General features: G+C 46.5%; 1 protein-coding gene across 1 annotated transcript in view; it reads left to right on the forward strand.

The window, feature by feature from the left end:
* The window catches only part of DTL (denticleless E3 ubiquitin protein ligase homolog), a 135,423-nt gene that overhangs the window by 39,019 nt on the left and 69,118 nt on the right, over positions 1–27,286 (forward strand). Inside the window, exons 3-8 of the mRNA XM_069608528.1 lie at positions 2,509–2,598; positions 3,882–3,943; positions 4,033–4,153; positions 6,829–6,894; positions 10,370–10,485; positions 25,739–25,812. Coding sequence (XP_069464629.1) covers positions 2,509–2,598; positions 3,882–3,943; positions 4,033–4,153; positions 6,829–6,894; positions 10,370–10,485; positions 25,739–25,812 — 529 coding nt within the window. The remainder of the gene's footprint in view (positions 1–2,508; positions 2,599–3,881; positions 3,944–4,032; positions 4,154–6,828; positions 6,895–10,369; positions 10,486–25,738; positions 25,813–27,286) is intronic.

Consider the following 27,286-nt stretch of genomic DNA (forward strand, 5'->3'; position numbering starts at 1 on the left):
ATAGGGCTGAATAGGGATGGGGACCTCGGATGCACCGGCACATTCAGAGTTGTGCTGCTGCATCCAACGTGCTCTGTTCGCGGGTGCCGTTAGGAAAACCCTAGCAGCTGAGACGGCACCCGCGAGTAGAGCTGATAGTATGGCAGTCCGGGAACTACGGTACCGGCAAGCTTAATGGTACCGTAGTTCCCGGACCGCCATGCTCGTAATGAGGCCCATTGGCTTTATTTTTTTTATTTTTAAACGGATGGTCGTAGACCGTAATAGGTTTCTGCAGCCTGTTAGACGATTTTTCTTTAAAGCATTCTAATCCATGTACCCTTTGCATGCACTTTAGCTCCGAAAAGCCTGCTTTCCCGTTTTTCGAGCTATATACTGACAGGAACTGGAGACATTTTCTGCCTTTTTAAAAACAACAGAGTCTGAATTCTAAGCAGCCTATTTCCCCCTACCCGGTGGAGGGGGATTCAGATTCCAGCCTTTGCTTCTCTGCAGAAATATTTAAATCTCTGCAGGGCCCATGAATGCCTACTTGGAGACACCAAGTGCCATGTGATGCCTCAGTCCAGTGGGGTGTAGGCTTCCGGCCTAGGGAAGGGTCCTCTCCTAGCTGTGCAGATCTGTGCCTAGTTCTTGAGGAGCGCAAGGCTGACTGGAGGAGTTGCGTTTATGCCTGTTCAGTCTTGAGCACCTCCCTGGAGGAGTCGCATATAGTTTGGATATTTCAGTCGCTGTAACCACACACTCCTCTGCATTTTTGGAATGCTCACAGGCATGCCACAGTGCTAGTCCCACCTGCTGCTCTTTAGGCCTCAGATGTTTGATCTTCTTTCGGAGATAATCTTCTATTTGAGCCACTTCCAACAATGAATGGTTTCCTGTTTGCTTTCCTAGGCCTGCAATTTTTACCGAGATGGAGTTGTTTCCATGATGTGCTCAGTGCTCGGTCATCTTACTACAGCATCATTTTTTTGACTTGCTGAGACATCTCAAGATTTTCTTTTTTTGAAAGGGGAGATAATGGGATTTCGTGACGAGAGATCCCAAATGAAATGGAGCGGGAAAGCAGATGGAATAATATGGTATTTTGGTTTTATACCGCCCTGTACTGCCCTTCGCGTGGTCTCGTGGCGCTATGGGTCCCGCAGGAGAGCTAGATTGAGGTAATGGCGGGCGCAAAAATGTCATCCCAATGCAGACTGTTTCCTCCTATAACTCCTCTAGCAGAAGCAGGCCGGCCGGTCCCTTAACAACAAGTACGTCTATTATGATGGGATTGTGTCCAGCACTGTAGATCCGTGTTCTATTAGACGCCAGGGTCTAGCATGCAGACTCGCGGTATGGCAGCATTCGCCATACAGAAAAAATATACGCCAGCCCCGGAGAAGGAGTGAGCAGTGGGTGTGAAGTCACAAAGTGAGCCTGGGTGTTTATTGCCCACTACTGGCACTCGCTCAGCGGGCCCATTTTGGGGTCAGTAAACTGAAGGTTGGGCCACATGCAACACTGCGGAGGGAGAGGTTTCAGATTGTCGTAACCATTCAAGTGGCGGACCTGGACTGCCACAGTGTTGCAACCTACTGTTTTGTCTCTTGGTACAGTACTCTGTTGGGTTGGCACTGTGCAACTGTTCAGTGCAGGACTTGCTGTTGGCAAGCGTTGGCTTGGTTTAAACTGCAGTGACAGTGCTGCAACGTTCAGAGAGCACGGCCCTTTTTCACTTTTGCACCGCCCTAAACCCATGTTTGAAGCCAAAAAGCCTGGCTAAACAAACCAAATTTAACAGTACTAGACTCAATTATAATTGAGGCCTCCAGTTTGCGTTTTTCCTGATTTTACACATAAATACAGACTGAAATCAATTTGCGTTCTGTCTATATTTATAATAATGGAGAAAAAAAAACGGAAAAACGGGTCTTTCTATCTGGTTCTCTATGATGTCACTCCTACATCACAGGCCAATCACATTGCTGATGGCAGCATGGAGAGGGTAAAGCTTGTATTAAAAACAGCATTACAGTTCTTCAAATTGCTGACTGCCTATATCTTGAGGCAGCAGCAGTCACTGGAGCAACCTTTTGTAATGGAAATAATCGAGGTAGCGTTTCTTTCCAATATGGCGGCTGCATGTGGGCGCGCCAATAAATGCTTTTTTTTTTTAAATTAGAATCAATGCAGAAAAATACTGGTTGCGAGTTTTTATGACAAATGTGGATAAATACAGAAAAAAGGCCCAGAAAATAAATATGGATAAATAGTCTGAAATGGCAGAAAAATAAATACCATAAGACTGGAAGCCTTAATTATAATCCAATGGCCCAGCTGCAAAAAGGTGCATGCTGGAAGTGCACATCTGGGCTCTATTTTGTTACGCTTTTAAAAAAAATGTTTTATCCTATATGTATAATTTTTTTTTTTTTTGGCTAAGATTTAAGGGGGGCGGACAATGGTGGCTTTGTTTCAGTTGAAACTGTTTGAATATAACATTCTGTATTTTTTGTTTTGCAGCGCCTGAGATGCACCATGTTCTTGCGGTGGCAAATGAAGAAGGTTTGGTCAGTCTATACAAGACCGAGTCCAACACACAGATTTTTAGAGGTAAAGAGAAGTGCTTCTTTGCCGGGCAGGCATCAGCCAAAAGACCTTTCTGCGTGCTGGGTGGGATTCTCTTTCTGCTAGGGTCAGGGTGAGCATGTGTCAGACTTCTTACATTCACCAGACTCTTTGTAGAGCCATTTTGGGATTTCATTTAAAATGCTCCCAATAGAGAGCACTTTTCGCACATGGTCAAGGTATTACCAGAGGTATTCAAAGCCTTAAAACTTGCCAGTGAGGCGGCTCAACTGTATACTTAGGCGGAGAGTTCCTCTTCAGGTGTAGGCAAGCCGGCTAGGTGTTGCGTTTGGTAGGGACAATGACCATTTTCAATGAGGCACCCCCTTCGTGACGATGTAATGCAGTTGTATGATTGCTGCTGACACTGTTACCTTCCTCCACCACCCCCCCCCCCACCCCCCGCCTCTCCAACTGGAGCCGAAGTGCAGTACCTGAAATGCAACACCAAAAAGCTTCACGTTGCAGTATTTTTGCTGACTCTCCAGTTCAAGAAGCAGTTTTTTCAAAAATCTCTTTATTGTACTTAAGAGCCACACGTACTTGTCACCACGAGCCACCGTCTGGGGCACATGCGGGAGGGGTATGCACAGAGGTGTAGACCGGGTAGGGCTTGAGTGGGAAAGATGCACTCAATATCTGTAAATACCCCCTCAGCAGCGCTGTGGGCATTTACAGATGTTCATGTCACTTTGGTGGGCCCAACTACATTAGCTTCAGGCCCCACTTGTTGCTATGCAGTTGTTAGATAAAGAATACTCTGGGTATAGGCAGGTGCAGGCAATGCGCCCAGGACTATGTTGCACGTGAGAGAGTAGCCATCTAATCTCACCATTGGGGGAAGTGTTCTCAAACTTCTTTCCAGAAAGGGAAGCAGGATCCTCATTCCTTCAGCCTTGGAGCCAGTGCTCATAAATTACTCTGTTCTCATTACGCAAGGTGAGCCCTTTCAGCAACTGTGTAACTAGGAGAGGTGGAGGAGTGATTTCTTTCCAGGTGAAGCGTAGAGCTGCCCCAATACATTTACCAACGGGGTTGGCCAGTTTTATTATTTAAAAAAACGTGTCCAACCCCAGCCAATCGGGGTGTATCTTTTCTCTGGCACCAGTAATCGCTGTCACTGTAGTAATTTCCTCCCCCCCCCCTATTGAGCCACAGCAGGGCATGGCCAAGGCAGCCGTTTGTTTTTCTCAAGTAAACGCGGAGAGCACTTTTCGCTTGAATGGAGTCAACATTTTCCCGCGTTTCTGTTTTGTTCTGAATTTCAGAGTGGAAGGCGCACTCGAACGCAGTCTTTGATATCGCCTGGGTCCCCGGGGAGCACAAGCTGGTAAGTTGTCGGACGTCTGTGAGAGCGTTGATGTATTGGGCGCAATCTTGGATATCCTCTTCACCCTCATCCTTCTTCTCTTCTGAAAGGTGACGGCCTCTGGAGACCAGACGGCAAAGCTGTGGGATGTGAGAGCCGGGGAGCTGATCGGCTCTTGCAAAGGGCACCAGTGCAGTCTCAAATCTGTGGCCTTCTCGAAATTTGAACAAGGCAAGTGCTATGAGTTGGGAATTGTGAAGTCGGTATATTTTTTTTGTTTAGTGAGTGAAGTGTTTTTAGTTTTTATCTCCAGTGGTGGTTATTTTTAAAACCGTAAAATATATGTAAACTCCGAAACCGATCCTCTTTGATCCCCAAGTAATTTGCAAATGCATTTTCACCTCAAAGCTCATCCTTAAAATGAGGCAGTCCTTGTATTGAAGCTCCTTCATGTGGCACTGCCCTTCTGGCACCCCTGGTGCGAACACGTTGGTGGAAGTGTGTGGGTGGAAGCGTGTGCTTTGTTTTTGATTTGAGGGGAGTATGTGCCTGTTTTTGTGGAGTGCAAGGGGCTGGTATGCTGCTTATTTATAGGGCTGCCTATTGAAAAAAGAACTTTAACACTATTTGAACATTTCTTTTTAAATATCAATTTTACTAAGAAAGATGTGTATATGTGTGAGATATATAATAGTAATTATTTTTTTAAGATGTCATTTCAGCAAACCAATATGGTAGCACTTGACATGTTCCGATTCGTTACATGAAAAAATCTGTTCTGCGCTTTGAGCACTTTAAAGCAATGAGCTTTGAAAATGTCCTCCGCTAATGAGAAATCATTTTTTTATGGAAAATATCTGTGCAATTCCCTAAAAACGAGGTCTGTTCTTTGGGAACTATAGGTTCCTGTCGCCTTAGCAGAAGTGTCCCTTTGTGTCAGAGCCGAAAGATTATTTCTAGAACTGTGTGGCATGTGCACCTTTTGGGAGGGGTGTGTGCCGGATGGAGAGACATTTGCCCAAGTGAGTGAGCTCCCATTCTGTTGTCCCGAATGAATACCAAAGAGACGTTGCTTTTTGTTTTTCTTTGTTCGAATGTCTGATTTAGTTTTTTTCTAGAAAATAATGATCAACCTTTTTAGTATGTTTGTCCCAAATCCTTAGTTTACGGCTGCCGTGCAACATCCCAGCTGCCGTGTTTGCGTTAATGTCTGTATCCTGTGCAACATCCTGGTTCCCCTGTTTGCGTTAATGTCTGGATCCCCCTTAGGCCTAAACGTGGCTTGAATGAGGAATGTTCTTGCCCTCGGGGACTGATGACAAACAGTTGGCCATGAACCCTCCCAGCTAGTAGGCCTTCCTTTGGTCCATTAATTGTACCTCTTAACCCAGTTCAGAGGATATTTAATTGCAGAAAGAGATGCTAATCACTGGAGTCCCAGCAGCTAAGCCCCAGGCTTCATCACAGGGGGTATATTTGTCACCTGGGCAGGTTTTTGTCCTTTGCCACTGTAGGTTTGGTGCTGCCACGCTAATGATTGTTATGGTAAGCGCATTGCCTGCCCAGGTGAGAAACTTGACCGGCTATTACTGGAGCTCTCCTGTGCTGAGGGTCACACCTGACTGCTGAAGTCTGCCAGCAACCACCTCAATGTGGACGGGCTTAAGCTCTTTGGCGCCAGCGCCACCCCTGCTTGTTCTGCACAAGCAAATGCCACATTGAAGAAAAGTTAATGGTTCATGTTCACACGTGGAAAGTGCCTGTCACAGAACAATCTTTTTTTCTCTTTTTAAAAAAAAAGTGCAGTGTGTAGACAGGCAGAAATGCAGTGTGTAGATGGGCAGTCACTAGACCTTGGTTTCTGCTCATCTGAACCAGAAGTGTCAAAGAGTGCCGTTTTTTTCACTTTTCTGCATGGTGTCCAGAGGAGCCATTGTGATGATTACAGCACAACAGTTGTGTGCGAGGTGCCTCCCCACAGGGAATACGAACCCCTTTTTCTTTAAGCAGGTGCTGGACAGCAGATGCTTGGGATTAAAGGATGTGGATTTGAGCATTGATTGGTTTCAGAGACTGGCAACATGTGAATGCTTGTGAACTTGATAAAAATAGGAGAGGAGCTCTGACTAGCTTCCAATTTTAGGAGGAGAGCATACCATGTGTGGCACATCTATCAGAAAGGCCGCACCCTGTCTTGCCCACTTTCGCGCAAAACATTTGTCTAGAATTGCATTTACCATATTCCATGTTGGCATGAATGGCATTTTACCAATTCGCAAGCTATTTATTCGGTGCCTGGCTTGGCGTGGATACTATTCTACTAATCCTATGCTTAAAATTTTGCCAGAATACAGGCACGTGAACGGACCAACTAGGGTGCCGTTCCTGTGAAGGATGCTGCTCACTTGGGATGCTTTCCACCTAAAGTGGGAATGTTCCCCCAATTGCTCTCCTATTTTTGCAAATTGTATGCATCGTTTTGCTTGCGCAACTGTACTGGATTCCTACAAATGCCAGGTTGAGAAATTGTTAGAGAATGCCCTCGGCTTTGCAATTGATGACGACTGACATGCACCAACCAGATTACTTTTTCTTCCTGTCCACCCACCCTGCCCATGTAAGCAAGTGACCTGATCTGGAAAATTGTCCCCGTAAGGAGATCCACACGCTAGTTTCTTACATTGTCCGAACTACACTCTTAATCTTCAATGTTGAGTTGGATTTTGGGAGCTTTGCTTCTATCTGCAGTAACTGGACCCCTCTGGTTGTTTCTTTTCTGGGATGTCCACATCCTGGGGCGGTCATGTGGATTCCAGCAACAGGACATGTACACATCAGACTATTAACTATAACCATAGGCTGTTTCTGATTTGTCTGAAAACTAACTCTGACATTGTTTTCAACAGCTGTGTTCTGTACTGGTGGCAGAGATGGAAACATCATGGTTTGGGATACCAGGTGCAATAAGAAAGGTAGGTGATTGAAAGCTTTGTTCCCCATGTGCTCTGTGCCCTGGCAGAATATTGCAGGTAGACAAAGTTTCAATGGGGACCGGGTTAGCGTGTCTGGGTGTCCAGAAACCCCACACAAGTGTCTCTCGAAAATATGAGCTAAGTGATGGGCATCCACTTATGTGCAGGGGTTATTTTGTGGTCAACAAGAATTCGACGCCTTTATTAAAGGGCAAAAGGAGCATGTGCCCAGGACCCCACAAAGCTGCCAGTTTTAAAAAGACAGTGGCCACCCAGTCATGCTATCGTAGATTGTGCTGCTGACGGCTTGAGTCTACTGCTGTTGTTGACCAGTGCAACCTGATCTGATTATTTAATATTGTAATGCATTCTGTATTGTACATATAGTTTGTGCATTATCTGTAGCCCAAGTCTTGCAGACGTTTCACCTTTTGATCATGTGCAATAATAGAAGTGGGAGAGGCATGTTAAATGGTTCAGAAGATAGCTCGCTGTGTTAAGTGCACGTTGCAGAAATCTGTGTTCATATACCTGATCGCGGAACCAAATTCTGTCTAGGCAGACTGCGCCTATCCTCTTTATGAGGTTGGTAAACTTAGTCTACATATACTTTGGTGACCGCATCGCCAAAGTATATAGTTTTGCTACAAAACAAAGGACCTGCACAGATAACACTAGTTACAGACACCAAATAGTATCAGTATGACACGAGTCTAGGGCTTGGGTCCTCCAAACAAGGGTTCTAGGAACTGCAAGTCAACCCATTTAGGAGCATAAAGTGTTAGCCAGTGGAGACGATGAGAAAACGAATTCGAGAATTTGTAACAAAAGCCTGGCGGTTCACATCCTAACTTTGGCACCGAATGATAGCAAAGTATACAGTGATTTGCCCCGGCTCACGCTGTCTTCTGTGGCAAGTTCTGCCTTCTCCCATGCGGGGATGGCATCTGCTCTTTTTTCATGTGGTATCTTGAAGGAGAAGGAGTTGTGGACAGAAGAGAGCTGTTTAAATGTCACAAGTCTCTGGCTAGTTTACGTTAGTTTGCTTATCTGACACAACAAACACTTGCTCAAATGTTCTTCGCCGCAACGTCCGTATCAATCCGCAAGTCTGTGTATTGAAAGTATTTGAAGCTTCCCGAATACAGCAGTAAAACTCGCATGAGATTTGTTAGGCTCATATCAATTATAGTTAAATTCGAATCCTCCTTTTGCATAACTGGTTTTCTGTTTTTAAAATTATGTTTTGTGCGTTATTATGCTACTTATTTTCATTCCAATTTAGGATTGCATGGCAGGGTATAACTTTAGTTCATGAAAGTCACATATTTGCGTATAAGTGCATCTTTCTTTAACGCAAGAACTGGGAAGCAATAATGTCAAGTGCAGGAATTGTAGACTAAGCTCAAATTCCAGCTCAGCCTCTTAAGGGTGTGATCCTGGAAGTATTTCAACATTGTCAGTCCCTAAGGGAGATTTATTTTTCATGGCAGGCTCTTCAAAAAGCCGCACTAGTTTTTAAACTGATTGTAGTTCTGCTTCATTTAGAATAAGTGTCCATAGATATAATGAACATCACATAGTCCTACTTTTCTTTGCTGTCTAATGGCAACAAGACTTGGCCATGACCTCTTCTAATCTCAGGCTATATTCGGATACATACACCTTCCTGGTACCTCTTTTCTCCTTGCTTCCAACCTCTCTCCTCTATCATGCTTGAGCACTTTTCTGCGCGGCTGCTAATTTGGGTTCTGTTATAGTGCTGGGCATGTGTTCTTGTTTCATACAGCTACTGATCTGTGTCCTGCATTTACACTTCAGCCTGTGTACTTTCCTTGTAACTATCGAGCACTATGTTTAGAGGGTCCCTTACTTTTTTAGATAGAACCCCATTGGCTCATCTTTTTACCGGTTATGCTTCAGCTACATGTATAAAGCTTTACATGGGCCTTGTAATCCATAGCATTTTAAAAAAATAAGCCTGATTACTTAATACAAAAAATATATTTCTTCATTTCCTCTATATAAAAAATTACACAATTCATAACATATACAAATCGTCAATTTTGTTTACACGGGGAATCTGCCATCTTTTTCCAAGATTCTCTGCACTTTTCAATTTAAAACATTAGCGCAATCAATAGTATAGTCAGTCTATAACACCTGTTTCTTATCTCATAGATTAAAGTCTCATTTTATAGATCTAATTGGCTGTTCTTCCACTTTCTCAAGTAAGAACAGTATAGTCCTTATACAGCATTCAAAAATTCATCCACTATTACGCCATACATCTCAACACCCAACATGTTTCATTCCTCAAACATCCTTTAATCCACAGTATTCAGGAAATTCATCAGGGGTAAAAATATACTAACAATATGATTGTACAGTTTCTTAAAATCTGGAAACAGTGTGGTTTTGAGTCCTGTTGCTCACTTAGTTTTCTTTATTTTTTGGAGCCAGTAAGGGTTTCTACCTGTAAAAAGGACTTGTTTTAGTAATTTTAACAAACCTCATTGTATATTAATTACAACAGTATGGCCATATTTAATTTATGGCTTTAAAGAAGGTTGCTGCCTCCTTTCTTTCCCTTTGTCTTTTATCGTTCTCCTGGTTGGAATCTCATGCTAGCATGACAGTCTTCCAATGTCTTCGTCTCTATTGTTGACTCGTTAGTCCTAGATTTGGTCATTCCTTTCAAAATAGCTTTTGTTCACCCTTCTTTGTTAGTTTCTCGGGCGTGTTTCACTTGGTGCCACAGCTATTTTTCTAAATCTCATATTCCTTATAACTACCATTGTTAAAATGTGCCCTATACCTGTGCTAGAATTACTTCTATTGCCCTCGAAGTGCCTCTTGTTAATTAGTACCCAGCGAGGGACAATCGGATTGTTACTCTGCTGACAAAGACTTAACTGTTGCGCTTCGGATCACAGCGCCCCAGGGAGTTCCTTCCCTTTCTTTGTCAGCAGCCATGGAAGATCCATGGCAGCAATTTTGTTTGCTATTCTTTTGCTCGAATTGAGAAACCGTTACAAGCCTGTGTGAACAAACACCCCGGGGGCATTACCCGACTGGCAATGCCCCCAGTCTCCCTTCTTGGGTTTTATTGCTTTGTTGTTCTGATTCCAGCAAGAATGAAGGATGTAAGGGAGGCCAAATGGTAGCACCCATGCTTATTTCGGTCACTGCCAGGGCAGCAAATAAAGCTGTATGACTACAATAAGATAAGGAGGGGAATGGGAGTCACCAGAGCTTGTGAATCGATTTTTTTTTCCCGGTTCCGATTAGGCACCAGATTTGTGTCCCACTGCCCAAAACCTCTTAAATGGCCTTGCAAGGACTACCTGCTTGTACAAGCTGTGCTCAATGAAGTTATTTGTCTTTCTAACATGTATCCTCTGTTGCTTCTTGCCCAGTGTATTAACGCACATTTTTGGGAAGTTAAAGCCATGTTGCTTGGAATGTCTTACAGATGGATTTTACCGGCAGGTGAACCAAATCAGTGGAGCCCACAATACGCTTGACAAACAAACCCCATCGAAATCGAAGAAGAAAAAGCAGACTGTCCGTGGCCTTGCTCCCTCCGTGGTAAGTGCTCTTACGGACTACTCAGTTCCAAGTGTGTGCTATCGATGCGCATAAGAGGATCTGCCTGTTCGATTTTCTCCGTTTCAGAGCTGCTCTGTTCGTCCTGCCCAAGTACTTGGGGTGCCTACTCGTTATGAGGTGGCTTGGAGGCTGCACTGTATTTCGAATGTTTGTAATTCAAAGAGTAGGAAAGGAGGAAGCACTTTCGCCAAGAGAAGCAAAGTGTTTGCCCACAGCATCTGCTGTGGCTTGGTGTCCTCTACAGTGTGGGAGGTGGTGTGTTATCGTGCCCCGTGGCATGTTTGTTTCCTTTAGCACTTGTTTATACCACTGAAGATTAATTTTGTCCAGTTTACCTACTTTTGCTAACCTATTTCACACCCCAAAATCCCTGCATTTGCAATATTGTACTTTTCTGCCCCCATCAACCCTCATTAGCTACTTCTTTCTGACAGGCGTATTCATCCCCTATTTAAATGTTTTCCTCACTTATTCCAGCTCCCCCAACCTTTTGGCGTTTCTGATACTGCTCTGTATTACGCCTCCTTGCTGCTGGAAACCTCCATATTGCTGTCCATTTACTATTGCACATGTTCGTCTGCTGAGATGTTTTGCATAGCACTAACATGCTGCCTTTCACCTCTTCCAGGCACTTTAAAGCCTGAAGCTGGCTTTAATGCTATAGGAGCCACAGTTTGGACTGCACTGTGCTGGCACCCCTGGAATTCAGTCCCTGAAATAACCTGGGGCCTCTTAACGTCCTGTCCTACAGCCTGGATAGCATGGGGACCAGATGACCATCAAGTGAGGGTGGGCTTCAGTGTGCATGTTCCTCTGCTGATGCCCCTACCCTATGCCTTCTCTACCCGTGGCCCCATTTAACTTGACTGTTTCCTTTTGGGATTCCATTTTTACTGACAGAGGGCCCATTTCAAGCAAGTGCTTGCCTCTTCTGGGAATCTGCTGTTCCAGTCCATGACAAACTCCCTGCCTGTGCTCCTTGAGGAAAATTGTGGTGGCAGGTTATGAACCCTGTGTGTACATAAAGGGTGCAATCTGGCGTGTTGGGGAAAGCTGCTCCTTGCAAGCAAAGCTGCTTGGTTGAGCAGGTTTCTAGTTTGCTATTAGTACAACTAATTGAAGTATTATCCCCAGTCCGGATAGACTTTATTTTGTTAGTGAGTTCCAAATGTGTGTACAATTTGCTGCATCATGCACAAAGCTGCTGGGAGAGCAGGCTATTCTATTTAGCCAACAATTGCAGGTATACGTTTGGGCATTGAGATCCATTTGATGCTCTGAGTGCCATTGGAATGTGTTATATACATATTGTGAAGAACGCTGCATGTTGCCTTGTGTCTGCTTCATAGCACTGCTCCGCTTTGTGGCTAGTGCCAGGTGAAGTTAAGGCCCCAACGTTTCTCTTATTGTCTGATAAGCTTATGAGTACATTTGTCTGGTGTAAAATGCGACTGAAGGGTAGAGTGTTTATCTTACTCTTGCTGATACTTCGATTATGCTTTTGTTCTCTAGCATTGAATCTCTAGCTTTTTATTAAAGCAATTTGCTTTAAAGCTTAAAACTGCTCGTCACTTATATAGCCTGTTGATGTCACTTTGGGTCATACTGCCCCAGCCAATAACATGGCTCCTCCCCTGGTGGCCATCTTCAGATTTTTAATGCACATTCTAGTGTTGAGAGTCCTCGTTTTTTCCCCGCTTATAACGTATTGTCCAATTTTTGAAAAACAAAATCCATTGTTTCTTCAAATTTAGTCATTCCGGTGACTGTCGGTTGCCTGTGAAGATCCCTACCATCGACGGATCTTTCAGACCGTGTGACGTCTTCTAGACATCTGAGGCTTTCCTCAACCGTCGTGATGGCGGACCCTAAGAAGAAAAGCCTTTTTGAGGCTTGTGCTTAATGTCACCTGAAAAAAGTATATGTGGAAAATCGCCATGAGAGGTGCTTATATTGCTTGCATCCGAACCACGGCATGGAGACCGACTCCATCTGCCAATTCTCTTTCGTCCAAGACACGCAAGAACCGTCATCGCAGTTTGATGACCCGACTGGATGAGGGTGCCGGGGCCCTCTGACTCTACTTCGGTCCTCAGTCATTCCTCTGCCAGAACTGGGAGGTCCCTGAATGTACTCTCTTCTAAGGGGATCGAGATTGTATGAGGAAGCTTCCTTGGGGGGGGGGGGGGGGGGTCAGAGGGGGGGGAGAAGAAAATGATAAAAAGACACAAGTCGCATACTCTGCCTGCCCCTTGTCGATAACTCTTTGTAGCGCTGACCACTTAATCCATTGTTTCTGCAATCCCGTTGACTACTGGATCGTCTACACCTAAAGCTACATCTAAAATTCCGTCTTCTACACACTCTATGGGGAAAGACATCCACATCTACTGTCTACAAGCCACAGGCCAAACGGCTCGCAAACCAGCAAAATCGTCCAATTCCCCCCCCCCCCCCCAGTCGAGGACCTTGTCTGTGACTGTCTCTACCAGCAAACCGACGTTGGTGAGGATTACTATGCTGCCCAGACAGTCTTCAGCACCGTTGGTCTCCAATTCACATAATCCTGGGATTGACGGGTTTCCCAGAGGTGCTAATGTCGAGACTAGGAGATGCCTCCAGCACTCGTTTTTAGTTTGTTTTTTTTGCCTCTGAGCACAAAGGCCAAGCCACTCTTCACCCTGGTTCCCTCTGTATCATCAGCTTCAGCTCCACCTGCCCAGTTATTTCACAGAGTGAACTTTCAGATGACGAGCCCCTAGAGGCTTTATGTTCTGACCACGAAGAGCCTGAGTTTTTTTTTTTTCTCCCGATACCTCGTCCAATTTCTCCAGTTCTACCTTCTCCAGTTCGACCGACTGCAGTACCAGTGGCCCCCTCTGGCACACCACCTGCACCTAGAGATCTCTGCCTTAATGTCTTATCGACCTTGCACACACAAATTGGTTTTGGAGCACTAACCTCTACATGCCAGTTTGAAGACGAGTTCTTAACAATCACTGAACAGGACCCCTAGGAAGAAGCACACTGTGTCCCTATCAGAGGGTGCTAACTCTAGGACGATGATGTGCCGCCGATCTAGAAGAGGGAGAAATCTGTCCCAACTCAACAGTACGCAATCAGTCTGGCATATAAGTAATTCACCATTCATAACCCACATTAGTGATCAACCATATAGGAGATGGAGCATCACTGGCTCAACTTTTTTTTTCATGCGCTAAACATTACTGAGTTGATTTTCCTATGAGGCTATTAGAGCCCTTCTTAACCGACAAAGCAATGTGTTAGAGCATTTGTGTTGGGTTCCAGTGGGTGTCTAATATTTCCTTGTGGTAGGTATGGGAAGAGCAACGTCTATAGTGCTCGGAACGCCTGTTTATCAAACAGGATACAAACCTTGTAGAAATCAACACCTATTTTCTTGGGAAGATATCATAAAAGAGAAGGTTCGACCAGTTTCGATGACTATAGCCATTGGTGTCATCCTCTTCAGGACCAGTTTAGTGTAGTGTGGGCATTGCTCCCTTAGAGCCAAGACTCCGGATCGAGCAGCCATCTTGTGACCTAGGGAAATGGGGGGGTGGGGGGGAGAGAAGAATAAGCTGGGTGAGCTATGTCTTCTAGGGGGATAGCTTCATTCAATCACTGATGAGGCAGTCTATTACAGAGAAAAGTGTGCCATGATTTCAGGCTTTAAAATGGCTTCCCCTTGGAGGTGTGTATGTCCCTCCATGGGACACTCCCATTTGTTATGTAACAGTTATTGTTGTTCTGTCTATGTACTTCATTATACTGTGACAAGTCCGTTGAATATTGACCTCCGCTCTGTGTGATGGTGAACATAAAATGAGTCCTGAGGACTGGATTTTAATGTGCTTGCCAGAGTATGCGTTGCCATGCATTTGCCCAATCTCTGCAAGGATCGTTTGGAGAGATCACGTCTCTTTTACAAGCAGCCGGCACACAGCTCAAGTGGCATATCGCTAGGCAAAAAGACTGCGGGTGCAATGTCTTACTGTGTTGAGCCTTCTCACTTGCTCTGTATGAATCCTTGGCCGTGTTGTTGGTGCGCTGTGCGCGTACAGCCTAACGCTGATTGTTTTTGGTGCCCTGGGCGGGGCCTAGAGTCACTGTGCATGCTGCCTCACAAGCGGGCAGCCGTCTTGAAATGGATACTTCAGTGTGATATAGGTGGCCAGAAGAGGGAATTAGCGCTTTGAGGCCTGTGGGTGATTTAGCGCTTTATAAAAATTAAATAGAATAGAATTATAAGAGGAAATTGGAAATACAAATAAATTCATGGACAGATCAATCTAAAACTGCAAAATCGTGCCATTGAATGGCCTCTTTCAAGCCATCTGTGCATGTTTTGAGGCGGAAGATCCATTGTTGCTATCTTTTTAGGAGCATATTTGTAAAGTCCGTCCTGCCCCCTGGCGTTGGAGGTGTAACTTTTCTAAGACTGTCCATTAAAAGTCTTCAGGGGTATGGCCCATTTCTAAAAGTGTTGGACTAGTTGGGCTGTTAGTTTGACAGTCCTAATGCATGATTTATGCTTGATTAGTCTTTTCCTAATCAGTTGTGCAGGGACATGTAATGAGATATAGTAGTCCCAAGCTGTTGAAGTTGGAAAACTGCTTTTGCTGCCAAGGTGTTTTCCATCCAATGTTTACATTTGTGCTACCGTGTGTCTGAGCACAAACAAAGCTTCGCCACATGGTGCGTGACCCACTGGGGGCCCGACTGGTCCACAGGTTTTGCTGCCTAGTTCGCTCGCTGATCTAGTTGGATGTCACGGCGGAGAATTTGCACAAGTCTATCCCTCATGTTTTGCCTGCGTTTAAAGGCAAAAAAGTGTGTGATGGGGGGGGGGGGTAAGGGGCATGATCCGGTGCTCAGAAGGGGCCACAACTTCTTTATTTCTCTTTTCATCCTGTTGAATAGGGGAGAGTAACTAAAGACTGCTGTTATATTTCTTCTGGCTGGGGGTTTGGGGGTGTTGTTGAAGAGTGATCTCTCTTGGAATATTCCTGGCCCTTTTGTATGTGGAATTTACTATTTTCTTGGACTCTTTGGACCAATTGTTTTTTCAAGATTCAGTCCTGCATTCCATTGTCCTCTGGCTTGGTACAGGTGCGCCTATATCTCAAGAACTGGCCAAACGGGAGGTTATCCCACAGGGCTCGAGGATGGTAGCTAGAGTAGGTCAGGAGGTAATTCCGATCCGTGCTTTGAAAAAAGAAAGGAAAATATTCGATATTAAGTGACCCCCCTAGTAACATAATGGGCACATCAAGGAAGTGTATTTCATGTTTGCTGGGTTCAAGGCTGAACTTCAGGTGTTGGTTTAGTCCATTGAGCCAGCTATGGAAAGCTTCCAGATCCTAGGCTGAGCCTTCAAATGTAATAAAAAGGTCATCAATGACGGGGCGCTGTTGGACGCCGACTAAGCTGGCCGCCTGAATGTGTAGCTGCCTCATAGTTAACATATCCTTTCTTTAATCCTGCGGATCTAGAGACCAAATACAAAAAATAAGTGGACGTGACTTCAGAGACTGAGGGGCTCCTGGAGACCCCTTCATGAGCTAAGAAAAGCAACAACCAACGAGCTACAGCAAGGCAGGTGGACTGCCAGTCTCTCCGCCAAGAAACTCGGGCCGGTGAGGTTCCCCTCCCTCTGTCCGCGACTTGCTTCTGCTACGGAAGTAATCCTCAAGAAATAACTTTGCAGGCAGCGGAGGAGACACGGGCACCTCTGCGGGCTGCCCTGCGGTGTGCAGCAGGGATTGAAGCCTCGAAGAGGGCACAGTGGAGAGATCCGAAAGTCCGCTCCGATCGCGTCTGTGCAGCAACCGACAGGCGACAGACGAGCTGGGAAGCAGCCGCGGGCTACCCTCCCCGGCGGCCGCCGTGTGCGCTGTGGGCAAACGGTCAGGCCGCCCGGGCCGAGGGTTGCCCCCCACACTATCCACTGGACACTCTTAAGTAGATTGGGCAAAAGTTGTATGCGGGGGCGGGACAACATCCAACCCGTGGGCAGCTGTCTGCATTCTGATTTCGGCCCCCCTGTGTGGAGCGCTACGACCAACGAAGGTGAACGGCTGCGGTTGTAGCGCATTGTGGTGGAGAGCTCCCTGCAGCCCCGAGAGGGACTAAACAATAGATGGTGGTGGCGCGAGGGGCTGCCTGATTGAGAGGGCCCGCCCTCGCCCGGGCAGCTGGTGTCCCCAACTGGGGCCTGATACTCAGTGACTGCCCTATCCAAGAAGCTGGATGCACATACAGTGAGGAGGAGGAAACCCCCCCCCCCCCCATCAAAGACACATCCTGTGGGGCAAGATAAACCTCAAAACACCCGTGCGGAAGCAGGGAGAGAGGGGCAGGAGCTGCACCGGCCAGAGCATTCTACTAACTATAACCCAAATACAGCACCTGTGAAGACTGTGACCCTTATCCCCTTGAAACAATAGATTGAGCAGCACTCCACCTCTGTGCTCTGGGCACACTACTGCCCACACTTGGATATGCCCAGAGGAAATAAGGGAAACAAAAAAGGACCCATGGCTGCCTTTACGAGCGCTCATATGGAAGACAGGGGAGACACCCCCGCCCCGTCACAGCTCAACACTCGCCCAATACGACGCCAGACCCCTATATGGTAGCATTGCAAACTGGCTTTGCCGCTGTGAATTCTAGACTTGATAACATTGGAAGCACCATATCGTCCATCAAATCTGACCTCCAACATGTCAATGTACGAGTAGCGGAGGCAGAGAATAGGATCAGTACTGTGGAAGATGTATCAAACACTCGAGGCAAAGACATAGAAGATATACAAAAAAAAACTAAAAATGGTGCAGATGAAGTGCAATGATCTAGAGTCGAGATTGCATCGAAACAATGCAAGAGTGGTCGGACTGGCAGAGAAATCACTTAATGTCCCAATGGAGGTCTACCTGGAGGATGTGATTCGCACCATCCTCCCAGAGGCACAATTCTCAAAGCAATGCCTGATTGAGAGGGCTCAACAGCCTTAATGCTGGCCCCAAAACCGGGGGCACCACCGTGCATGGTCCTTGCACGCCTCCTAAATTATCGCGATAGGGATTTGATCCTTAAGTTGTCCAGGGAGAAAGGATCTTTGACATAAGACTCAGCCAGAATTCATATATACCCCGACTTCTCCAATGCAGTGCAGTTAGCCAGCTGCACCTTCGATTGGGTCAAGAAAATTCTTAGAGCTAGATCGATTCCTTACGCAATGCTATTCCCTGCCAAACTCCGATTACAACACGCTGGGAAGGCGTATTTCCTTGAGTCACCTGAGGAAGCCATGGGCTACATCGAACGCAACATCCCGCAGCCCCTGAGACCAAAACTCATCATCCAAGCCGACCACGTGAGCATGATTGTGGACTGATGACATGGGGCCACATAAGTATTTCTAGATCTGTGTTACAAGGGCTCGGCGGCTAACTGTGCTGTCTGATCCGTAGGAAACATGAGATCGACCACACGGTGCCGGCCACGTTTTCAAAAGTTGAACAATTGAAAGGATCCACACTGTGCAGTTGGGGACGGGGGGGAGGGGGAGTTAGGGTGGGGGCTCGGGGGTGGGAGGGATTTCAGGCCTGTTGCCTACCTTTTATTGGGGAAACACCAGGTAACGAGATAAGGACCAATTGCAAACACACTGACATGACTACCACATTGGTATGGGGGCTGGAGAAGAATATTGGAAAAACTGATAGGCGCTACGCACAGTCCACAGAAACATACGAACTGACCCAAGAATCAAGCAGATTCCTGATGACACTACCACCGAGTCAGAGGAGGCAGGGGGTTAAACTCCTCACATGGAACGTTAGAGGACTGGCACATCCATTGAAGGCAAGGAAAATAATTGCATATACGAACCGGCACAAAGTTGACGTTCTCCTCTTACAGGAGACGCATGTTAATGAGAAAATAACGGATACAATTGCATGCAACTGGGGCCCCGTGAAAATCGCCACAAATTACTCTACACGTGCAAGGGGAGTCCTCACGGTGGGCACAAATGGATAAACTTCCAGATGTCGAAATCTGCGATTGGCGATGAAGGGCGATATGTAATAGTTTGGGGGCAACTACACAAAAAGGAGGTCATTATAGTTAACACCTATGGCCCAAACGTGGACTCGCCAGAGTTCTACTTGCGGGTAATGGAATTGCTCACACCACTGGGCTCGGCGGAAGTGATCTGGGGTTGCGATTTCAACCTAGACCGGTCGACAGGTCGTAGACAAGTCAAGAGCAGCGATGGCGGTGCTTCAGACAATGGCAATGCTGCCACATGTAGACCCATGGAGAGAGCTACATCCTCAGGAAAAAGAATGCACGTTTTACTCTGGGGTCCACGGATACAGTTCCCGTATCGACTACTGGCTTTGCTCTCCAGAGATAGTCGCAGGAGCGAGGCAATGTACAATTTTTCCACGCACGATGTCGGACCATTCTCCGGTCCTCCTGGAGCTGGTACTGAGAGACACGGAACATACAACCCGAAATTGGCGGATGCCCCCAGACTTGCTGAAGGATGAATCCAACATAGAACCTCTCAGGATAGAGAAGGAAGACTTTTTCCAGCGGAACACAAATTCTGTACCCACTAGCCGATTGCTATGGGAAACATAAGGTGTGGTTGAGGGGTCTACTGATGGCAAGGTCATTCGGGGCGCTAAGAGAAATTAGAAGGGAGATGGATCAGGTGGAACAAGACCTACAAAGCCTAGAGAATCAATACTCCACGTCAGATGGGGAGGATGGGCTGCAAGAGATACATGAGCGGCTGGAAAACTTTAAGAAGCTGGCAGCGCGAGAACTGTATTATATAATGCAACCGACTAAGGCTAGGAAATATGGAGAAGGAAATAAGGCGAGCAGGACAATGGCGAATCTAATTAGATCAGAGTTGGGGATGAGACAGATAACCAGCATTGTGGACCCATCTGGTGTGGTACAGACTGAGCCCGCTACAATTAATGTGTTCCAACAAACCTATGCCAACGCAGATACAGTGACTACGAAGGAGCTTCAGGAATACATGAACTCAATCCCATTGCCCAAGCTTAACGAACCAGAAAAGGCACTACTAGAGTGTCCCTTAACATTGGACGAAATAGAACCGGCCATATCGGACCTATGAACAGGCAAGACACAGATCAATCGGGATTTATTCCCACCGTTCCACAGCACTGAATCTTCGATGATTTTTTTTTCCATCCGGTCTCAGCTGGACCCAAATGCTAAAGCGGCTGCAATCACTTTAGACGCTGAAAAAGCGTTTCACTCTGTGTCTTGGAACGATATGTTTGCCATTCTGGGTAAAATGGGGTTTGATCCAGTGTTCGTATGTTATTTCAGTCTATTATATAAGAACCCGATGGCAGAAATCAGAACTAACAAAACATTGTCACCCTCCTTCAAACTAGGCTAGGGCACCCGCCAAGGATGCCCCCTGTCCCCTCTTATATGTGCACTCACAATAGAGGGAATGGCAGCCAAAATAAGACGCAAGCACACATACAGGGGTATTCAAATCGGGGCCGAGGGAGTCTTCCCCACCTCCTATCATTGTATGCCGAGGACACGAGGTTATATGTTAGAGATCCAGGAACCCACTTACCTCTGATAATGCCGGAAATACAGAACTTCTCAAAGTATTCCGGATATAAAATTAACCAGACCAAGTCGGAAATCATCCCACTAACACCAGCCACTATACAGACACAAGATATGTCTGGTTTTAAGTGGTCACCCACTTCGGCTCGATACCTGGGTATTATAATGGCCATAGACAAAACCATGCTATATAATAAGAACTATGACCCATACTTATTACTCCTAGAACATAGTCTGGGACAAGCTACGGATATCCCTTTATGGACGGGTGGACCTGCTCAAAATGGTTGTGGTACCAAAACTGTTGTACCTGTTCTGTGGCATACCCATGTGGCCTGGCAGAGATTTTTTTCCAGAAGCTGCATAAAATGGCCTCCAATTTGGTTTGGGCTGGAAAGACGGTGAGATGCCAGTGGCCCAAGATGTGTGAGAGGTACGATACGGGGGGGGGGCCTGGGGGCGTGGGGAATAGCGGCCCCAGACTTTGTACTATATTTTGACACTGCATAGGCACACTTCGCGGCGAAGTACTGGTCAGACATGGCAGAGAAACACCACATGTACGTGCAGATAAATTTGCTGCCGCTCCCGTGAACATACAAGCGATGCCGTATGCTAAAGCTAAAAGTGAGAAGGGAGAGATTGACAAGGTTAATTAACGGTGCATGCCTGGTCTAGGTTATTTAACAGGGTGGGATTTGATAACCCCTATTGACCATTTAACTCCCTGTGGCATTACCCCGATCTAGAGCCCACTTTTGACACAGTATTTCAACGCAGATGGGACCCTAATAGAGAAATGCTGCTGGGCGATCTGTAGCCAGAGGGCAAATTTGCGTCCTTGACAGATATGCAGAACAAATTAAGAGCTGGTCTCACCACGGTACTGCAATATCATCGACTAAAAGCACCTTGTAAACTTAAATGGCCCACATTCCCAGAGCCCCCCCCCTCTCCCCCCTATACACTAGTCCTTGTCGGAGGTCATGTCATGTCATGTCCCAGGAAGGCTTTACAGGTAGCATCTCCAGCCTTTACAGAGCTGTTCAGACACACACTCAGTCCAAGAACACTGAGACGGAAGTGGGAACGGGATCTTGGTAGTAGACAGACCTCCAATGGGCCAAATACTGTCAATACACTAAATCCGTTTCGATAACTCCAACTTCAGATTGATTCAATTTAAAATGCTAAACCACCTCCCTATTACCCCGAATAACATTTAAAAATTCGACTCCACCAACCTAGCACCATGTCACAAATGTCACATGCACTTGGCAAATTCCATACACATGTACTGGGACTGTTCTCCCACCTCCCCTCACAGGGTCAGGAACAAGTGGCCAGATTGACTAGCGACATGCTTGGGGTGAACATTCTAGCCACTTTGCAGAAGTACCAGCTGGGGGACATAGGTAAGGCCTCCATCAAGGCCTGCCGATTCTTTGCCATTGCCGGAGCAGTAGCCAAGAGAAACATACTTCTGGAAATCCAAAACGGCTCCCACCTTACAGGCCTGGATACGAAACTTGATATATGTACAAGAAAGCAAGGAAAGCTATGTCAATGGTGTTACAGCTGTATGTAGACCTAAAGATATCTGGGCCCCAGTACATGCCTATCTTAGAGATGCCCAGAAATCGGACACTACTGAATCGCCATGAGAATCTGATATTAATGTTATCCCGAACATGTATACCTGAACTCTTATTGAGGGGTCCTAAACATATATATTATGTTGTTGTACTGTCATGGAAGAGAGGCATCAGCTTCACCTCACTGATGATCCCCAACAAGGGTGAAACACGTGTATGGGGTTGCTGGTGGTACTCTCGTTCAGGTTGGAATTGCCATTGCATTTCGGTGCTGGACTGCCCCTGGGCAGGACAAAGACTGATATGCAAATGGATATTTCCCATCTGTGAAAGGCACAGTGAGTAAAAGCAGTGGCTGCGAACTCTCAAGTGGTTAATAACCACTGAACAGGTTATCAGGCCTTGTTCTGTCGAGAGAGGGGCGCCCGCTACCTTTGCAAACTGTCATGGATGTGTGTTGCACCTGTTAGCAATAAAGGTTGTAAAAAAAAAGGTCATCAATGTAACGTCGCCAAATCGCTATTGGTTGTTGGGGTTTGTCTGTGGGTATGTGTTCCTGTTCAAATTGGTGCACGTGGAGGTTGGCCAGGCTGAGAGCAAAAGTGGCCCCCGTCGTTGTCGGGAAGTTCTCTTTTAAAAAAAGGGGGCTATAGAAATCTTAGGGATATACTCTGGATACTTGCTGGTGAGAAGTTTGGTGGGTGGATGCCCATACTGGCCCTCAGACAGCTCAACAGGTTCCTAAAATCTAAAGAATGTTGCATGGTCACTTCAACACATTCTCGACCCGCTGGAACAGGAAGACTTCCTCTCCTCTCTGCACTTGGAAGTTGCTTATTTCCACATCCCGATACACTGAAAACACAGATGCTTCGTAGTGCAAGGCAAGCCCCATCAATTCAAGGCTCTACACTTCAGCAAAAAATCAGCAGCACGAGTATTCATGCAATGCTGCCAGTCCATCTCTGCCGCAAGGCATTAACGTCAACTCTTGCCTGGACGATTGGTTGATGCACGTCCCATCCCTGCCGCTCGCAACCCAGCATACCGAGGAAACTATCCAGTGCCTAACTTCTCTGTGATTCTCCATCAACTTAACAAAGCCCTGCGCATCGCCCTCACAGAACGCTTTGTTCCTGGGTTCACGACTAAACACCCTGACATGCCTGGCTACCCCCTCGGAGGAGAGGGTCAAGGCCATACTTTATAAGATTCAGCAACTGTCCAGATTGCAGACAAGTCTGATCCATCAAATCCCTGCTGGGAATAATGTCCTTCTGCATGCCATTTGGTTTCACACTGCAGACTTCATATGATCGCTGCAGGAGTTGCTAGGTGCTCAATAGAAGCAAGTGCTGGGTTCCTGGAACGACGACATTGCCCTCGCACTGACATTCTGCCAAACTCTTCATTGGTGGAATTTTTGCATGCACCTCACGCAGGTCGCTCCCTTTCATCGTCTGGTGCCTCCCTAGCGGTGTGGCAGCCCGAAGACCAAGCCCTACACATAAGTGTCTTAGAACTGAAAGCAGTGTTCTGGGCCCTAAAATCCTTCAAGCTGTGACTCTGAAACAGACTGTTTTGCATCTTCACCGACAACACAACCACTATGTTTTATATCCAGAAGAAGAGTGCTACCCGCTCTCCCATTTGATCCAAGGAAGCTCAAGCGCTATGGAACTGGGCAATATCACAGAACATGTTTCTCGTCCCTTTTCATTTACCGGGATCCACAACACCATTTAAGACCCCCTCAGCAGGGAGCTACGATCCTGCCACGAATGGGAGCTTCTGCAGAACCAGGTTCTGCTCCTTTTCTCCCGGTGGAGCTGCCCAATGATCGACTTGTTTTGCCACAGCAGGAAACCTCAGTGCTCCCAGTTTGCCAGCCGAAACCCTTAAATAGGGCGTCTGGAGGTGGCCATCTCTTTTCCTTAGGAAGGCCGGTTAGTCTATGCATTCCCTCCAATGCTGCTGCTACCTAGAATGCTAAACTCATTCAAAGGGAGCCACTGCAAGATCATCTTGATCGGCATGGCAGTGCCAGATTTGGTACTCGGACCTCCTTCACCTGTCTCTGGCCCCTTGCGTTAAGCTACCTCTGCTGTCAGATCTACTCTCCAGAGACTGGAGGATCTGTGCTGCAGCACTACCCAGCATCCCTCAAGTTGGTGGTTTGGCTCCTACAGCCCTAGAATTCGAACACTCTGGAATGCAGAACAGTTCTGGCAAAGGCTAGAGCACTCTACCCTGCCGTGCTATAAACACAAATCGACACTGTTTGCCATATGGCGTCCGTAACAACAGCTAAACCCTCTTCGGATCAAAGCGGCACACATCTCACCATATCTTCTATCCCCGGCAATAGCAGGACTGGCTCACAACTCTGTTAAAGTACACATGGCAGCCATTTATTGCTACACTCGCCCTACAGGTCGCCCTTGCTCATGTCCGCACTGACTGGTTAAAGAATTCCTCAAGGGTTTGTTCCGTGCGTTTCTAGCTCCAATATGGGAACTTAATTTGGTTCTATCTAAGGTAATGAGCCCTCCCTTTGAACCTCTTCACCAGACTCTGTTGAAGTTTCTATCATGGAGGACCGCTTATCTGATGGCCATAAGGTCTGTCGGGCGAGTGGGAGAACTGCAAGCTCTTTCCTGCAAACCTTTATACCTAACTTTTCAACCATCCAAGGTAGTGCTCTGCACAAATCCTTCTTTCATGCCAGCAGTTACTCAGCTTTTCACCTGAATGAACCACCAATTCTGCCCATTTACTTTGGTGCCCCCCAATTCTCCATCAGAGAGGGCCTTGCGGTCGCTAGATGTTGTGCATGCATTGAAGTTGTATGTCACCCCCACAAAGGAGTTCCGACAACCTTGCAGCTGTTTGTAGTGTTCGGACCTGTAGGCAAAGGCAAAGCCCGGGCAAAGGGTCTATTTATAGGTGGCTGGCTGCATCTCACATTGCCACCAGCTTGCAAACGTTCCGATGCCGGGTAGACCAGGGGCCCATTTCACCAGAGCCGTCGCATCTACTACAGCATTCCTGTCTGGTGTTTCCCCTGCCTGGCATCTGCAGGGCAGCCACGTGGAGGTCTTTCCATATCTTCACATGGTTCTACTGCATCGACAGGGATTCCAGGAAGAAGTCCCTGTAAGCCAGGAAGTGCTTAGCAACCATTTCGCTTGAGGTGAGGTTTCCAAAGGGGCGTTCCAGTTGCTTCTGTTGAACTATGCCGCCTCCGATTGGTTGTGTATGTGTACCACTTAATAATCATATTATGAGCATGTAAATCCATGAAAGATCCAATGCTGGAGAAGGAACAAGTTACCTGCCACTCCTGTCCCCCAGCATTGGTATCTTTCATGGATTCACATGCAACCCTCCCTCCTACCCCTCTCTGGCTCTTTATATTTACGCTCCTTCTGCCACATTACATGCACTGCCAAATCTGTTGTGGAGGTAAGGAGGATTAATGTCATTGGCTGTGGCGGTATGACCCTAATTGGCAGCTATTTATGTGACGGGCAGTTTGTTAGCTTTAAAGCAAACTGCTTTAATATTACTAAGGATTGCCAGCCTGACGGGGAATATTCATGAGCGTGTGAATCCATGAAAGATACCAATGCTGGAGAACGGGTGTTACAGGCAAGTAACCTTTTCCTTCCCTTGCATGCAAAAAGTCATCCGTAGAAAAACTGGTAGCTTTTGTTTGATTGCTTCAGCTGGTGCGTCCGAAGCTATTAGGGAGGCACCACTACTGATTCTGGCAATTTTTGACGTGTTCTAATTCCACCAGTACTATATGCATTCTATCCCTAGCCTTCTATATTATGTTCTCCCTGGAAGCGTCCGAGAGACATCCTATCAATAAAACTCTTTGCATCATCCAGGTTTGTGCAAAATCTGCCTGGACATTTCACTTTTTCATTAACCGACTACCACCTGTCTCCTTCTCTTTGCTGCTTTAGGACTCCCAGCAGAGTGTGACCGTGGTTCTCTTCCAGGATGAGCACACGCTAGTCTCCACTGGAGCTGTGGATGGGTAAGTAGGATTAGCGGAAAACCTTTTTGGGACAGCATCTCCTTGTAAGCCTCCAAGTAGACATTTAAAATGAAGAATTCTTACAGTAGTTGGCTTCATGTTGGCCAGTATTTCCAGCACATTATGGGTGTGGGCAACCTGGATACATGAAGCTTCAGATAAATGTGATGTCATAACTACCACACGTGGTGATCTGCTCTTCTTAACCAGGCCTTTATGAAATGCGCTGCAGGACTAAATCTAACTGCTCCAGTCCTTCGCTAGAACCTTGTGCCCTGCATCCCAGGGAGTACTCTGCATATCTGCAATACACACTGCTTGACTACACCCACCCTTAAACGTACATTACCCTCGGCACGAGTGGCTCCTCCAGTAGAATACAGCTGAGTCCCATGCCAAATTCTGTCCAGCCGTTCACTTTGCCTGACTCTGAACCCTCTAAATCGGACAATTTGTCAGAACCCCCAGTCCCCATGCCTGATGAATATGGGCCTCTTTTAGGGACCTTGCCACTCCCTACCTACCTTCGTAATGGCTATAAATGCACACATGCATTTTACAACTTCCATCACTTCTCAATCCTCACTATGGTCTTCCAAAGGGTGTTCATCTTCGCTGCGCTTTGAGGCGCTATACAAATTCCATAACATAACGCGTCTGTTTGTTACAGCGAGCAAAGTTCGCACTTTAACTATTGCATTCCGCTAAATGAAGTGATGTTTGGTTAGGGGAGCGTGTCTCGGTGTATTCTGCTCACAAGCACTTAATGTGTTTTATTACAATAGCTGGCATGTCTAATTGGTACGGAGCTTTTTCTTTCAAACCTAGTTGATGCATTTACTTGTGTTTGCGCATGCTACCACGTGCTCTCATGTGATGTGCATGCAACGTAACTCCTGTTCACTGTCTGCAATCTCTGCAAGACCTCGTCTCATGCAGGCGGAGAGAGGGGGCGTGTGATCGCTCGAGGTTCCAGACCGCTTGTAATCCTACAATTTATGGGGCACGGCTTTCTGGGGAGGGAGTAAAGTCTGCAGACTAACCTAAACCATGGGCCGTCTATGTGCAGTGTTCACCACCTGGCATCACCCGCTTTCAAGAAGTGCCCATCAAAGGATAGGGCTGTGCAGGCATTGCCAGATGATGGCAAGAGTCAACTTAGATCTGCATTCAAGTTTGCAAGTACAGTTGGAGTAGATTGTTAAACCTACCGGATGCTGGATTGTGTTTTCTTGAACCTTCTGGCTGCCTCTTTGATTTGGATTGGACACTGGCTGATTTATGGAATGCCGCAGAGCATTCTGGCCATTGTTTCTGGGATCTAGTCCTACACTCTAAGAAGGATGGTTTCTTTTGGGTTAGGTTTCATCTTTCATTGCTAACATGAGCCGTCTTCACATAACTGTAATGTGCTTCCCACCATAAATGCATGAAGTAATGTGATCTCTGTGCTTGTAGCTTTTCTAGTCCCGAC

Source organism: Ambystoma mexicanum, chromosome 4q (assembly GCF_040938575.1).
Source record: "Ambystoma mexicanum isolate Mex_15411 chromosome 4q, UKY_AmexF1_1, whole genome shotgun sequence".
In the NCBI taxonomy this organism is placed as follows: Eukaryota; Metazoa; Chordata; class Amphibia; order Caudata; family Ambystomatidae; genus Ambystoma; species Ambystoma mexicanum.